At 35.8% G+C, this 14,790-nt stretch overlaps 2 protein-coding genes across 4 annotated transcripts in view; both read right to left on the bottom strand.

The window, feature by feature from the left end:
• The window catches only part of LOC106138367 (alpha-actinin, sarcomeric), a 34,738-nt gene extending 24,424 nt beyond the window's left edge, over positions 1-10,314 (bottom strand). For all 3 annotated transcript variants that reach the window (XM_013339497.2, XM_013339499.2, XM_013339498.2), the window contains exon 1: positions 10,062-10,314. In XM_013339497.2, coding sequence (XP_013194951.1) covers positions 10,062-10,184 — 123 coding nt within the window. In that variant the 5' untranslated portion in view covers positions 10,185-10,314. The remainder of the gene's footprint in view (positions 1-10,061) is intronic.
• Positions 10,315-12,075: 1,761 nt separating this feature from the next.
• The window catches only part of LOC106138363 (uncharacterized), a 68,256-nt gene continuing 65,541 nt past the window's right edge, over positions 12,076-14,790 (bottom strand). The window contains exon 18 of the mRNA XM_060948305.1: positions 12,076-14,770. Within this exon, the coding sequence (XP_060804288.1) occupies positions 14,255-14,770 (516 nt within the window). The 3' untranslated portion in view covers positions 12,076-14,254. The remainder of the gene's footprint in view (positions 14,771-14,790) is intronic.

Raw genomic sequence — 14,790 nt, 5'->3', positions numbered from 1 at the left:
AGCCAATGTTACTAATTTTTTTTTTCAAATATTTATTTAGTAAGACAATTTTAGAAGATATATTCCGTAATAGTAAAATCATACAATAGTAGGTCAGTAATGGAATTACATGTTTAATTGATGATAGTATATAGAGACAAAGAAAGCGAGAAGCTTTCCACATATTCAAAATAATAAATCAATTTAAATGTTATTACACGTAGACATCTCAATTACTAGTGATAGTAAATACAATTACAGATTATAATAAAAATGTGATTTTCAAACTAGATGTTATTACGACAGACGATATTATTTTAGAAAGTATTCTTGCATTTTAAATTGTTTTGGTAATAAATTTTAAAGAAATAGTCAATTGATTTCTCTTAAAAGAAATGCATCAAATTATGCAAGGTTTTATTGGTAAGGTTGAAATGTTTGGCATCGAAACCTGTTGATGTTATGTAGAACATCGGAAGCGACCTACGCATAACGAAGTCATTGGTGTTGAGTTCACACAGATTGGAATCTGACACTGCTTTGACATGGAACACGGAAAGTATTTGGAATTCATACCTATCAAATTCTTGTAAGTGATGATTCATGTCAGATTCACAGTTGGTATCTTTGTAATTACTATGTAAGTAAGTTAGGGTTGGAGACATAAAATCACTTAAACGAACAATCTCCGGCTAAGCAATATTTGACTACCTTGTTAATTTTTTTATCTTTTGTCACTGTTGATGTTAACACCAAAGTTAGTTTCACATTTAGAAAGCAATTTATTGTAAAATACTAGGAACATGCTCTTTCGTTTTGTCCATCTGTCACAATTTGAAATTCTCAAGGTAAATCCATCCAATTCTGCTATTCCAACTGGTCGTCATATCCCTTCGCAAATAGGGGCTCGAACAATAACAACTAAAGGCAGTCCCCACACTCGTCGAATACAGTGGCCAGCAGATTTATCTAAACAGATAATCGGTTAGTGTTCTATATGTGCGATAAAGATGGATGATCTTATCTCGTTCAGATTTCTATAACATTGAAAACAAAGTTCAGAATTATGTAGCAAGTTCAGTAAGTACGGAGTTTGTAATGTACATATTTTGACAGCTGACTATTCCCCCATAGTGAACTTTTTTCTAGACAAACTTATGAGTGTTAAAGTAAAATAACAGTGATCACTGTTAGTAAAATATTTAGTTTTCAATCGGTTATAACAAGGTTTTTTAAACTTTAATTGTAATAGACAATTTGCTAACACTAACAGTGAGTTATTTGAATACATCGAGAATCATATGTTTTCAAGCCAAATCCCATCAAAAATAAATCAGTATGTATATATAAGATTTTCTAATTATAAAAGCAAGTGAGTGTAAGCAATTTGCGTGGGCGATCGACGGAGTCGAAAATAGAAGGCGTTGGCATCGGCTGGTCTGAGTCTGTTCTGACGATACTGAGATATCCTGCCATGACAACACATTCATATTATAAAATTTATTTTGCCAGAGTGAATATAACCTTACATTGAAATCTTTATCATTTTATCGAGGTACGAATCTCCTGTACATACTAATGAACATATTCTGCAAAATTGTCGGATCAAAAAAAGTATATGCCAAAAGTGAATTAATAGATGTAATTGACTCATAAGGCAAGGCAATTCGCACTTGCCATGTCAAACAAATCTACAAAGCGTATAATAATAATGTCGACAATGTTGAGCAACGGACAGACAAGGTTGACATAGAACTAGATGCAAGCGCGAGCGCAACGCACCTGGGTGCAGCCAGTGGGCGGGTTGACGCCTACTTATCTACCTTTCGAAACACAACAGCCACGAAATAATGAGACGATAGTTCGGCCCAATATAATGGTCTACTCGATGAAGGATAGCGTCGAAGTGAAAAAAGTAAAAGGTTTACTAATTATTTAGACGTTTTGAAAGATGGCAGAAAAAGCTGAACTGTAGGTTAAAATCAATATGTGTCATCCGTTTTATTAAGAAACATTTAGCAAATAATACTTGTAATTTCAAATATGGCACAATCTATTTGCAATTGTGCTTGTCCAGCAAATCTATTCTAAAAATAAGTGCCTATTTAAATTGATACGTTCGTAGTTGGGACTGTCCGCAAGAAAACCGGTTCACTTAAAATTATATTATCGACGTACGAGTAGATTCTGTCCATCGCATCTGTGAGTTCGTGGTTTGTCGCTTGTGGTTTTACCAGAAATACATGCGTTACACTAATGTGTTTCGAGTTACGTTTTATATAGGAGTAGTCCTTCGCACTTTCACTGACAATGAAGGCTACACCTTCAAGATAAATATTGTTTTCAAATTGTTCACTATCAAGTAGACTTATTGAGAATAAATATATTTAAAACAGATTTTTGACTCAAAAATATCTTACATTTGCAGTGGCATTTATTTATAGCTAGGGCAATCTACGAAAATTTCAAAACGAAATAAAACCAACGAAAACCACCTCCAAAAAGCGACGAGGTTTTTCGCTAATCCCACCGTAACTCCGGTCCTTCGGTCCTTTTCTAGACTCTTAATTATAATATATGCAAAATTTTTAAGAATATTGTAATTTACTTACAGGTGTAAATTTTGTCTTAACAAGATTTTTTAAATTAAGTTTAAATATACTCAGGTCCAGAATATAAATATGATGATAACTATATAATTAAGTCCTCCATGAAAGAATTTATTATTAGCGATACTTTTTATCGTGTTAAGTATTTGTAGTGTCTGCAGTATTTTAGTATATACTTAAATTTTAGACCTATAGGGAGATGGCTAGTTAGTGCAAGCAAGGTAGGTAAGCATACAATTGTTAACTACGTAAATAGTTTAAATATCGAATAAATTGTTAACTTTGAAAATTTACTTTATGTAATTAAAAATGATAGTATGGCGGTTAATTACAGTTTTGTAGAACGATATAATCATCCTCTTCACATTGTTATTGATAATGTTTATTTTCGATTGTGTGCATAGTTACCGCCACGGATAGTTTTGCCCTTGCCTGTGAACTGGAAAGCGAGTTACCGATGCGCTCGCGCACCTCGATAACGCCCGCTTAGAAAGTTACATTTCTCCATCATTAACCCGACGTAAATTTATTCTATATACCATTATCGTGTCGTAGTTCAATATTCAAGGCCATCATCACTAATCCCATCGAATTAATTTGATGTTTGTTTTTTTCTTTAATTTGTGCTTTTATTAGAAGTATCATAAGGAGATTGGGTATGTATGTAAATGTCTCAGAACGAAAAAGGAGTAGTTACCATATCTTACCTACCTGTAGAAAGTAATAAGAATTTAGCACAGAAATGACATAAAACCTAACCAGCCTCAAAATGATTTTTCACAATCACACAGTTACAGCCGTGTGGTTCCCGGCACCATTACAAAAGAATAGGACCACTCCATCTCTTTCCCACGGATGTCGTAAGAGCCGACTAAGGGATAGACTTGGGATTCCTCTTTAATGTAAATCCCTGCCAATCTAAGGTCTGCCGCGCCGATGGATGCATGGCTAGGGGCGAGCCTAGTCTCGAGCGTGCCACTTCCGCCATGGGGTTGGGCGACCCCCAGGTAATGGCTAGCCTTACCCTGGCATGCGGGGCTCTGCTGGGGCGGACAAAATTTTTCCCTAGCGTCTCGTGGGAATCGCATGGATGCAAATTTTTTGAAAGAGCACCTAGATGGCGGCGATGGTGTCCGCACCCCATCACGTCTCGTTCCCGGCGGGAGCGGTATGCGGTCTGCTGAAAGCCGCTTTGCGACGATGAATGTAAGAGGAGGAATGAAGGATAAGATTGAGGAAGTATGCCAGATGATGGATGAAAGACGTTTGGATGTGTTGTGCGTGAATGAAACGAAGCGGAAAGGATGCGACGCGACGCAGCACGGCCCTTACACGGCGTATTGGTCTGGAATTTCCAGTACCAGCCGAGGCTGTCAAGGGGTCGGTCTAATTCTTTCTGCACGAATGGCTGAGTGCGTGAATGAGTATGAGTGTGTCAGCCCTCGTCTTCTATGGATTAGGCTGAAAGTTGGAATCACTCGGATCTTCGTTCTAGGTGTTTATGCACCTTGGGATGTGGGTTCGAGGGGTACAACATCAGCAAAAAGCGAAAACGAGGAGTTCTGGAATAGTGTAAGAGAAGTATTGAAAGTTACCAAGCCAAATGAGAAGATTATTATGTTAGGTGATTTTAATGGATGGGTGGGTGTAAAGCGTGATGGATATGAAAAGGTGCTTGGTGCGTTTGGTGACGAAAAGGTGAATGATAATGGAAGAAGTGTATTAGAAATTTGTCTAGAGTGGCATCTTTTTGTGTCGAACTCAATGTTTCAACATAAAGAGATCCACACCTACACAAGAGTGGAAGGTATTTTAAAAAGTATGATAGACTTTGTGATTGTAGATGAAAGATTGAAGAACAAAGTGCTGGATACCCGTGCATATCGCGGTGCTGGCATTGACTCGGACCATTTACTGGTGATATCCCGGATAAGGGGTATCTTCAATCGCTGGCGGCACAGGGTAAGGGAGCAAACCAGCGCTTTGGAAAGAGTAAAAGTAGAAAATTTGCAAGATATGGATGTAGGTAAGAAGTATATTAATAGACTGAAGGATGAATTTGAAGATTTAGAGGAAATGAGCGATATTGAAGATGGATGGAAGGAATTTAAAGAAAGAATTGTGAAAGTAGCTGTTGAAGTGTGTGGTGTAAGTAGAAGAAGGAAAGGAAAAAATCACAAAAATGCGTGGATGAGTAAAGATGTGCAAGAACTTGTGCGATTAAAGAAGAAAGCATGGCTGGATTTGTTAGCAGCAAAAGCTAACTTAAGAATGCAAGAGGTTATAGATGAAGATGTGAATGAAGCACGTAAGGAATATAAGAAAATGAAAGATTTGGTTAAGAAAGCTGTGATTAGAAAGAAAGAAGAGTATAAAGAGGATTTTGATAAAAGGCTATCAGAAGACTTTCAGTCAAATCTGAAAGTATTCTGGAAATCCGTAAGGTCAGCCCGAGGAAATACTATAACCAGAGAGCTGACTAGGATCAGATGCCAGGATGGTAGCGTTGTGAAAGGAGAAGAATGTGTACTAAAGATATGGAAGGACTATTTTGAAAGTTTATTTGAAAAAAAGGAAGGAAATAAGAAAGATTTCTGCTATAGCGAAGAAAAAGAGAATGAGATGGAAGGCGAAATTGAAATGTTCGAAATTGTGGAAGCACTTAAGAGTATGAAAGCGGGAAAGGCTGCTGGGTGTGATAGAGTGTCAGTCGAGATGCTTAAAGCAGGAAAAGGCGTAGTAGCTAGTCAGTTGTACTGCCTTTTCAATTTGTGTTGGAGAAGCGGCCGAGTACCAAAAGATTGGTGTAAGGCTGTTATCGTGCCACTTTACAAAGGAAAAGGGTCACAGCTGGACTGCAAAAATTATCGTGGTATAAGCCTGCTTAGCGTCGTCGGCAAATTGTATGCTAAGGTATTGATTAATAGAGTCAGGAATGAAACTGATGACAAAATATGGGATGCTCAAGCGGGATTTCGAAAGGGAATGGGATGTACTGATCAGGTCTTTTCCTTGCGGTGCATAGCCGAAAAGTTTTTGGCCAAGAGTCAAAAAGTCTATTGCACATTCGTAGATCTGGAAAAGGTCTATGACAGAGTTGAGAGGAATGAATTGTGGTCAGCACTTTCTATGCATGGGGTGAGCAGTCTCTTAATACGAGCACTGAAATCCTTATATGAGGATTCGAGTGCTTGTGTCAGGATAAACGGAGCGCACACTGAGTGGTTTAAGATTGAGAAAGGCGTTAGGCAAGGATGTGTTGCGTCACCGTGGCTGTTCAACCTATTTATGGATAGCTGTTTGACAGATTTGAAAGAGTCTAAAAGTGGATTAAGGATGAATGAGTTACTCGTCAAATGTCTGCTCTATGCCGACGATCAGGTTATACTGGCGTCATCAGCGGAGGAGTTACAGGAGATGGTAAACTGTATGCATGAAGCTTTAAAAGAGAAAGGAATGAAAGTGAACGTAAGTAAAACTAAAACACTGGTTTTTGAAATGGAGAAAGAAATGACAGCATGTAATATTTTGATTGGAGGAGAAAAAGTGGAGCAAGTGAAAGAGTTTGTATATCTAGGATCAAAGTTTACATCAGATGGCAAGTATGATAGTGATATTGAAAGGAGAGTGAACGCGGGGAACATGGTGAATGGAGCTTTGCATGCCTTTATGAGCAGTCAGAAACTATCCAAAAAGGCTCGACTGGCTGTGCACAGGGGCGTGTTGGTCCCGACATTAATGTATGGGAGTGAAAGTTGGGTATGGCAAAAGAAGCATGAAAGCAGAATAAATGCAGTGGAAATGAGAGCGTTAAGGAGTATGATGGGTGTGAAATTGAGTGACAGGATAAGGAACAGCGTGATAAGGGAATGTTGTGATGTGAAAGAAGATGTAGTTACAGGAATAGAAAAGGGTATGTTAAGATGGTTCGGTCATGTGGAGAGGATGAATGAAAGCAGGTTGACTAAGCAGATATACAAGGAGAGTGTGGAGGGAAAGGTCGGAGTGGGAAGACCTAGACGAACGTATCTTGATCAAATTAAGGACGTCCTGGTAAAGGGTCAGGTCAAAAGTACCCGAAACCGCCGAGCTTGTATGAAGAGAGTTATGAATGTGGACGAAGCGAAAGAAGTATGCAGAGATCGTGGCAAGTGGAAAGAGGTAGTCTCTGCCTACCCCTCCGGGAAAGAGGCGTGATTTTATGTATGTATGTACACAGTTATCAGATTTCATAATCAGATGTTAAGTAGATAGTTTCCACAGGAATACAGTACAATTGAAAAAAGGATGTAGGAAATACTATACCAATGCTTGTATGAAAAGGTGAAACCAACCAACGCCTTAACAAACATTTGATACAACGGATGTGGTTGTTAGTCTAGTGATAGATAACACTTCATAGTCACTATTTTTTAAGGACATAATACAAAAAACTGATTTGGAATATTCTTCAAAAATAATTAACTGATAAATAAAAATTTTCATTTGATTCGACTTAAACATAAATTGTGTCCAAAAAGACTAAATTTTGGGCGCCAAAATAATAACATTTTTGGAAACTTTGCAATTTCCCAAATCGCAAATTGTTTTGTATTAAGTATAACATAAAATAAAAAGAGTGCTGCATGACACTGATGTTCTGTGCCTCGGGTTTTGACAGAGTGCCAATATCGAGCCAACAACACAAGGAAAAAATAGCTTGTCAACGTTATGTAACCAGTCTACGTCAACACATTTTACGAACAAGTTCACATATTTTACGGATGTTTGTAATGAAGTCAGCACTATATCACGTATCTTAATTGCAAAAAGTATACAATACCATCCAATTAAGCCATCATCTCATTTCTAAACGTCGTGGTAAAATCCACGTTAAAAATCCATTTTGTATCACAAAAACAAAAGAAAGAAATTTGTCATCTACTAATCCTCATAAAGAATCCGTACCTCAATGGATTATCAGATGTCGATGAACTACATAGAGTAAGGAAGTTATGCCAAGGCGATAATTCTTAGGTTAGCGACAAGGTGAATGTTATCCGAAATCTATATTGAAAAAAAATATCTGTGATATAAATATAACTGAAACCATCAATAGGAATCACTATTGAAAATATGTTTCGATTGCGATATTCTGGAAGATTTCACTTAAGAAATAATTTTCTTGGATAAGCTTTCATTAAAACCCTAGAGAAGACACTTAGTCAAATTAATTCAGGATCTGACGATCGATACGAGAAAATTTAATTAATTCCTAGTGTCAAAAATTGGGAGTGCATTGTTTAAGCATCGACTTTTCTGTTTGTTGTTTATAACTAACAAATGGTTACCTTAACCAGCAATGTAAAATATTCCAGCCACGGCCTGACTTGAATGTGAGATTAAAAACCAAAAAAAACTATTGGTTTAATGACTAGCTACGATATGCGACATGAAGGATTTACAATTGGAATGCTTAAAACTGGAAATATGTGGGGCAGATGTAGAGAAGCAGATACAGAGTCAATCACTGAGAGTTGAAAGAGATAAAGACAGATAGAGAAAACTCTTTATTGCACCATATAAGAGATATAAACGAACAGCCTGTTTCGAGCATCTAAAAATTTGAGATTTTATGTAAATTATTGATTCTGTTATAACCAGTTACAAACTCTCCAACACTTTCGCGGCCGATTTCTAACATAACATATGAAGATGTTACTTTGATAAATTTAAGTTTACCTTTCTTTGCTTTCATTTTTCTTAAATGTTATGTACGAAATCAACATATTTGATGATACCATCAAATATGTTGATGGTTAACAGTTAGTCTTAATCATTGATCCTTAAAAATTTAAAGTGGTTGGCTGTGGTTTTCGAAATGTTGAATTCCAACTTAAATTTCGTAGTATTCGTAAATAAGAAATACTTAATTGATTCATCTGCGCCAGTGACCTTCTTGTGGAAAAGTGGTTTCGGTGTTTTATGTAGCTTGTGAGTATCACTGGTCGGGCGACTTTTCTGTTGAGTCGCATCTCAAGTTGTTCAGCCGCGACATTGACCCGCCATACGTGATCGGCCAATGCACCGGTGTCGCAGGCTCTTTGTTTATATCCTGCAAGACCTACCGTGCGCCGCTTGTTCGTACATTGTACTCATCAATAGCACGAATAGCACAACCTAGAAGACGTCTAGATAGCATACGTGTACAATGCAGGTGATATCTAAGTATAAGCTTGCGTTTGCTTGTGTGGATCTTGAAAATAAAAGCAATTTTCAGTCATTATTACTTTTTTTAGTTGAAAAGTAATTTTTCTTTGATGATTGCAGTAGTTGCAATCTTATTTTTTTTATTGTTTTCGCATTTATCAAATATTTTGATACCTATCTTAAGATGAATAAATTCTTAATTGCTTTCGTTGCTAAATCAATGAGCGAACTCAATAACAATTCATGGAATAACTTTAGTGGTACCTAGGTACTTACATCAATATGTGAGTACCCAGAATAATAATGAGGATCAATAGGTCTTTGACGTGGAACATGATTGACACTTGAGTTCTAAATTTGTGAGGATTCCTTCGGTTCGAATATTGTAATAGATGAAATATAAGTATGAGTTTAATAAGCTCTTCAGCTGTAATAATAGCTGTAAGTTATGACTGTAGCCAGGTCCGGATAAAATTGTATCTGCAAGCCGTGAGTGCTTTCGTAAGTCGTTAATGACATTCCACTTGGGTTGAGCTCACGGGGTGCGTCAGAGCTTTCGTCACGAGTCTTCAGGTCATTACAGTGGAGGAACGTACAGAATACTTTTAACGTAGATATTAAGCATAGCAGTTTCCTGAAATATGGGTTTCATGGTGACGCAAAAACGGACGCCCGCGCTTTCAGCGGCGCCTGCGCTGGACCCATTTTAGGACATGACTAACGGAAATTCGACTCCTCTCTCTCTGACCTGCTCCCTCCCGTGGGACGTCGCGTGCGCACGTCTCGCTCGCACTTAAAGCTCCAAGAAATCTTTTAATAGTGTCCACGGCCGCGATCTACTTTCAATTAGAGGCGGGAAATGTGCATGAAACTTATTTTTTTTCAATCCGTGCGATTTTCCTGTTATTTTACTTTGGAAAGTTTTGAAAGTGTTAAAAAATATTTTGTAAGTGAATTTTAGTTGATAATTTTTTTCTTGTGTAAAGCGTGTCTTCTACAAAAACCATTTTAAAAAAGTTGGGCATAAATAAAAACTTAATTTATTAAATAACATCACTTCACTTTGCAACAACTATCACAGGTTTCAGGATTTTACTGAAGTAGAAATATTATATAGATTTGTAGATAAAATCGAAATTGTACACAAACATGAGTCACGTCTGAGATAAGGGCATTCTCGGCGGTATTTTTCTACGCAGGTAAGCGACGATACACCGCAATATTATAATCCTTGATTGCAAGTTTACCTGCCCCAGTCTGTCAACATAGATGAATGTAACTGACCTTTTTCTGTTGCTTCTCCCAAGCCGGGTCTAGGAGACCTTCGCGCTCCCACTCCTCCTCCTGTTCCATGTACCCGTCCCCATATTCATAATTATTTGTTATCAACCCGTTGTCCATCATCATGGTCACCGCACTGACCGTCGAATTCGATGTTCGTTCGAGCCTATGACCGCGAACTCGCGTGTGATGGTTCGCACCGCGCACTGCAACAAGCAGCCGGCTCCCAGTCCGCTGCAAGAAGACTGGCGCACGAGCGCTACACGTGGTGGCGTTTGGAACTAGACACTGCGTTTCGTTATACGTGCGCAACTGTCAAATGTGACGCGACGCAACTCGTAGGTAAAAATAAAAGGAACAGTGTGGAACGTGCCGATCAATGTTAAATACGGATGGTGAAAAGGGGAGCAAATCGTTTTGTAGTTGCTAATTAATCTAGATGGAGCATGTCAAAGGAAACACTTTAAATAATATTATTTTCATAATTATGTATGCACTTACCTCTTAATTAATTTCTAATAGTATTTCTACGCCTAAAAATTATTTATCTTTTTTTATGGTCTGGATTTTTAATATGTAATTTAATATTTTAAATTACATTATTTATTTTACTTATGTAATGATAGATATATTGAACAGCTTAAGGTCATAGGCATGGGGACAGTCTAAAATTAACAATGCTTATAAATTCAAAGTCATCTGTATATAAATATCCCGTCCATCCCAGTAGTCTCATTGAGTTGCCCGTTGGTGGGACAAGTGGTGGGAAGGGGATTGTTGCTCGTTGGTCCGAATGCGGAATCAACTCTTAAGAAAATTGGGCCTATTGAGCAGATTTTGCTGAATTCAAACGTAAAAAATTATATCCGCTCATCTTGTGTGCTCAGCCCTCGTAGCATGGCACGAGAGAACACGAGGCACTAGACTCCGTTTTAATCGCGCACATAACTGTCGCTGTTTCGCTTTTTATTATGATGTGAAACGGGGCAGCTATAGTTTTTCGCGCGATAAAAACGGCGGTGCGCAAGCCTTGTTACAGGAGTGGTCAATCGGTTTCTAAATCGTTGAATGGAATGCGATGAAAAATAAGTACCTACTTGACCCCGCTTAGCAATGATTTTTAGCGAGAACGGCTCGGTATTTCGGGTAATATTAATTTTCTTTAACTGTAGTATCTGGTTTCAATAAAACAATTTCGAAAATACACAAAAAAATTTATTCACCACATAAAATTTCATTGGATAATAATCTTGCTCATGCAAAATAACAGTTATATTATTTATTCTTTGAAAGATCTCACATATTATATTATTAACGTACTTTAGCAACATCCACGATCACAGGAAGGTTAAAATTTCGGAATAGAAAACTTATTTAACCATTAAAGAGCTTGACACGTCAATTACTTGGTGTTTCTACAAATTAAATCTACAAATATATATATGTAGATGAGTATTATTATACATCCATGCACATAAACTCTTGATATCAGGTATTTATAATACAGCTTTAAAATCCACCAAATGCATAAATTATTTATTAGTGTAATAAGTATTACAATTGCGTTAAGCTTTGAGCAAAATCACAATAAATAAAAATATACAAAGAATTTATAGAAGATAGATATATTTGTATATTTTTCATCATAAGTATAAAAACGTTACTGACAATTCAACTTTTAAAATGTTAATTTCTCAGAACTTTAGAGTTAAAATTTTAGGCTAAATATTTATATATTAACACCTATTATCAAATGATCCATTAACCCATTTCACAGGTTTTGACGTTATTGCCAAACCAATTTTTAATGAAATTAAATTTGTTATAATATTGAATAATCACTACAAAGAATAATTGAAATAATATAAAATATGTTAGACAGATATGTCACGTGATATCGTAAATTATATGTTATGTTAAATTAAATTACATAAGAAAGAATAATTATAAAAAAAAGATTTCAATTATTTTTTTCTTTGAATTTAATATTTCAAAACACGTGAAATGGATCTTACATATTTTGTTTTATTTGATAAGAGTACAGGGTAGAAACATTTACAACATTTGGTTCAGAAGAGTTATAACAATATTTAACATAAATACATTTCTTAAATCTAAGAGATCAAGTCGAATATAAATGTCTATATTATCATTACATATCTGCACTTCATTATAAGATATATTTTATCTACCACGGACTGCACATATTTCCATTAAACTTACTTAACCTGTTGCATCATGGGGCATTTTTATGAATACACAATTAGATTTGCCTCAAACTTCTACTAGAAGTGAGAAGAAAATTGGCAACTAACTGAAGAGATTATCATGCTAAAAAATATTTTAAAACAAAATATAACGTATTTTCGTTAAAATATTTGCATAACAACTCGTGATTCGCATAAACATTTCATAAAACCTTTAATTTTTATATTTCACATTTCGACGGACAAATACAATGAACGGAAGATATTCTGACGTTAATTGAACCATTACTAACATTATAAAAAACCAATACGTATTTAAATAAAATGCAATCTAGGGCACAAACAAACATCAAAAGATCTGATTTTGTATAAAGGAAATCGCGAAAAAATTTTAAGGCGATAAATGAAGCGTTTGTTGAATTTATAGAAAATATTTTTTTTTTTTTAATAATCGCGCACTTAGTAATTTTTAAAGATTGCAGAAAAAAATGATCATTTTGGGTGTTTCTGAGGGTATTGGCATTAGTAGGAAAGTATAATGTTAACATAGGATTTAAGCTTTAATAAATAAATACATATTTAACTATTAGAAAGGTGCAGTCATTTTAAAATTTAAGCAGGTGCTTTGCAGCTACGCCTGGGCCTGCGTGTATATAACGCCATCTGCAAAAGGCGACGAATTTACCGCTACCTACAAAAGAATACAGGTTTTTGCAAATCAACAAGGGAACTATAGTATTTAGGTAGGTAGCCTATGTCCTTCTCCAGACTTTTAATTATTAAAGTAAAATAAACTGGGTTTCGCATTTATAATATTAGTTTGAATAGGATTAAAATATCGTTGGAATTTTCAGATAGCCGCCGACTGATGAGAGGTTATGGCCTATTAGATAAGTATTAAAATATTATACAACTTGTGAAAAATTCCTTATAATCATAAAATGATGGCATTCAACAAATCCATGAAAATAATAAAAAGTAAAAAGTAATTTAAGATGGTTTTTATTTAAAAAAAAAATTAAATGTTTTAATAAAAACGAACACTTTGACTTACTCCTATCGATGATGAAATATTGATGAAAGAACGGCAGAGTTTCTGAGCGAAACAACATACTTAGCCGCCATTAGAGTCTACAAGTTTTTGTGCGAGTGACAGAGTGGCCATAGCTTAGGAAAATACGATTCGAGAATTGTGTAGAAAAGACGTGTACCTACTATACACACACATATATATATCATAATATACATTCTTAACTTTAGTAACTATGACAACATTATGAAGATATCTCAAGAATCAGATTCTATAAATTGTTTACATTTAATTCTACAATTTAACATTATTTTTAAGGTATTTTCATCGTCAACTGATTAATTATAAGAGTTAATATTGTAAAGTGGCATGTTTTTACTAAACTTGCATAGATTTAATTTAACTGTCCAATACATGGATTCTAGTTTCAGTCGTTATTATATTCCTCCCTAAAGCAATAGTTATTAGTCAGTTTCAATTATTTTTATTCGTCTACTGGTTAGGCTGCTTTTGATTGAATCTTTGATATTATTAAGATATGTCGAAATACGCTATAAGTTTTTTTAAACATCCTGTTTCCAAAACATCGGGTATAGTTTCTCACTGACGAATCACAGTTATGTATTGTTTGTACCAGTAGCTATTACACCAATTTTTTAGATAAAATCCATTGATTTTATTTTCAAAACTAATCGCGTATTTTTTATTTTTTTGGTACCAAAAATAGAGATGATTATACTGAACACATCTAGCTAGATGTAAAAAATATAGGTATCAATGAATAACAACAAGGATAGGTATCCGAGAATTGTACAAATATTTCTCGTACCACTACTCAAGTACATACATCTATAACAATAATACTTTTAGAAGGCGTCAACATACCACAATATTAGAAGGACCCAGTCCAAATAGTTCATAATCTATCTAATACACTGATATTCCTCACAGCTCCAAGTTTATATTCCGTAGTCAAAGCTTTCGAACTCTGAGAATCTGGAGTCTTGTTTCTGCAGCCGTTGCTTGCAGGCCTGGAAATAGCTATCCTGGATCCTATACATGCCCGTGTTGGCCTGGAGCATCAATGTTTCTAAAATGCGTTCATTCTTGATCGCTTTGGAAGGAAGCACAACTTTGATCAATTCCTGCGGTGAGATCCTTTGCAGTTTGAGGTCTCTAGCTAATCTCTCCATAATGCATTTAAATTCATTTTTCGCATCAGTCTTATTTGCAGATTTGGACTTGATCTTGTTTCTAGCCCAACCGAGCATAGCTTCGAACTTTCTCACCTCTGGTACTTCGAGGTTTCTGCACATGATCATTTGGACCATGGACTCGGACAAATTGAGGAACTCCGCGGTCTGAAAGAGGGCGTAGGCGCGTTGCTCGATGAAAGCTAAGATCATGTTCACCAATTCCGAGGCAGACGTGTACCGCCAGTAATAGTTTTCTAATGATATGAGCATTGTGCATACCTGTAATGGAATTATATACG

This window comes from Amyelois transitella, chromosome 15 (assembly GCF_032362555.1).
Source record: "Amyelois transitella isolate CPQ chromosome 15, ilAmyTran1.1, whole genome shotgun sequence".
NCBI lineage: Eukaryota > Metazoa > Arthropoda > Insecta > Lepidoptera > Pyralidae > Amyelois > Amyelois transitella.
This window is presented reverse-complemented; position numbering and strand designations above follow the sequence as displayed.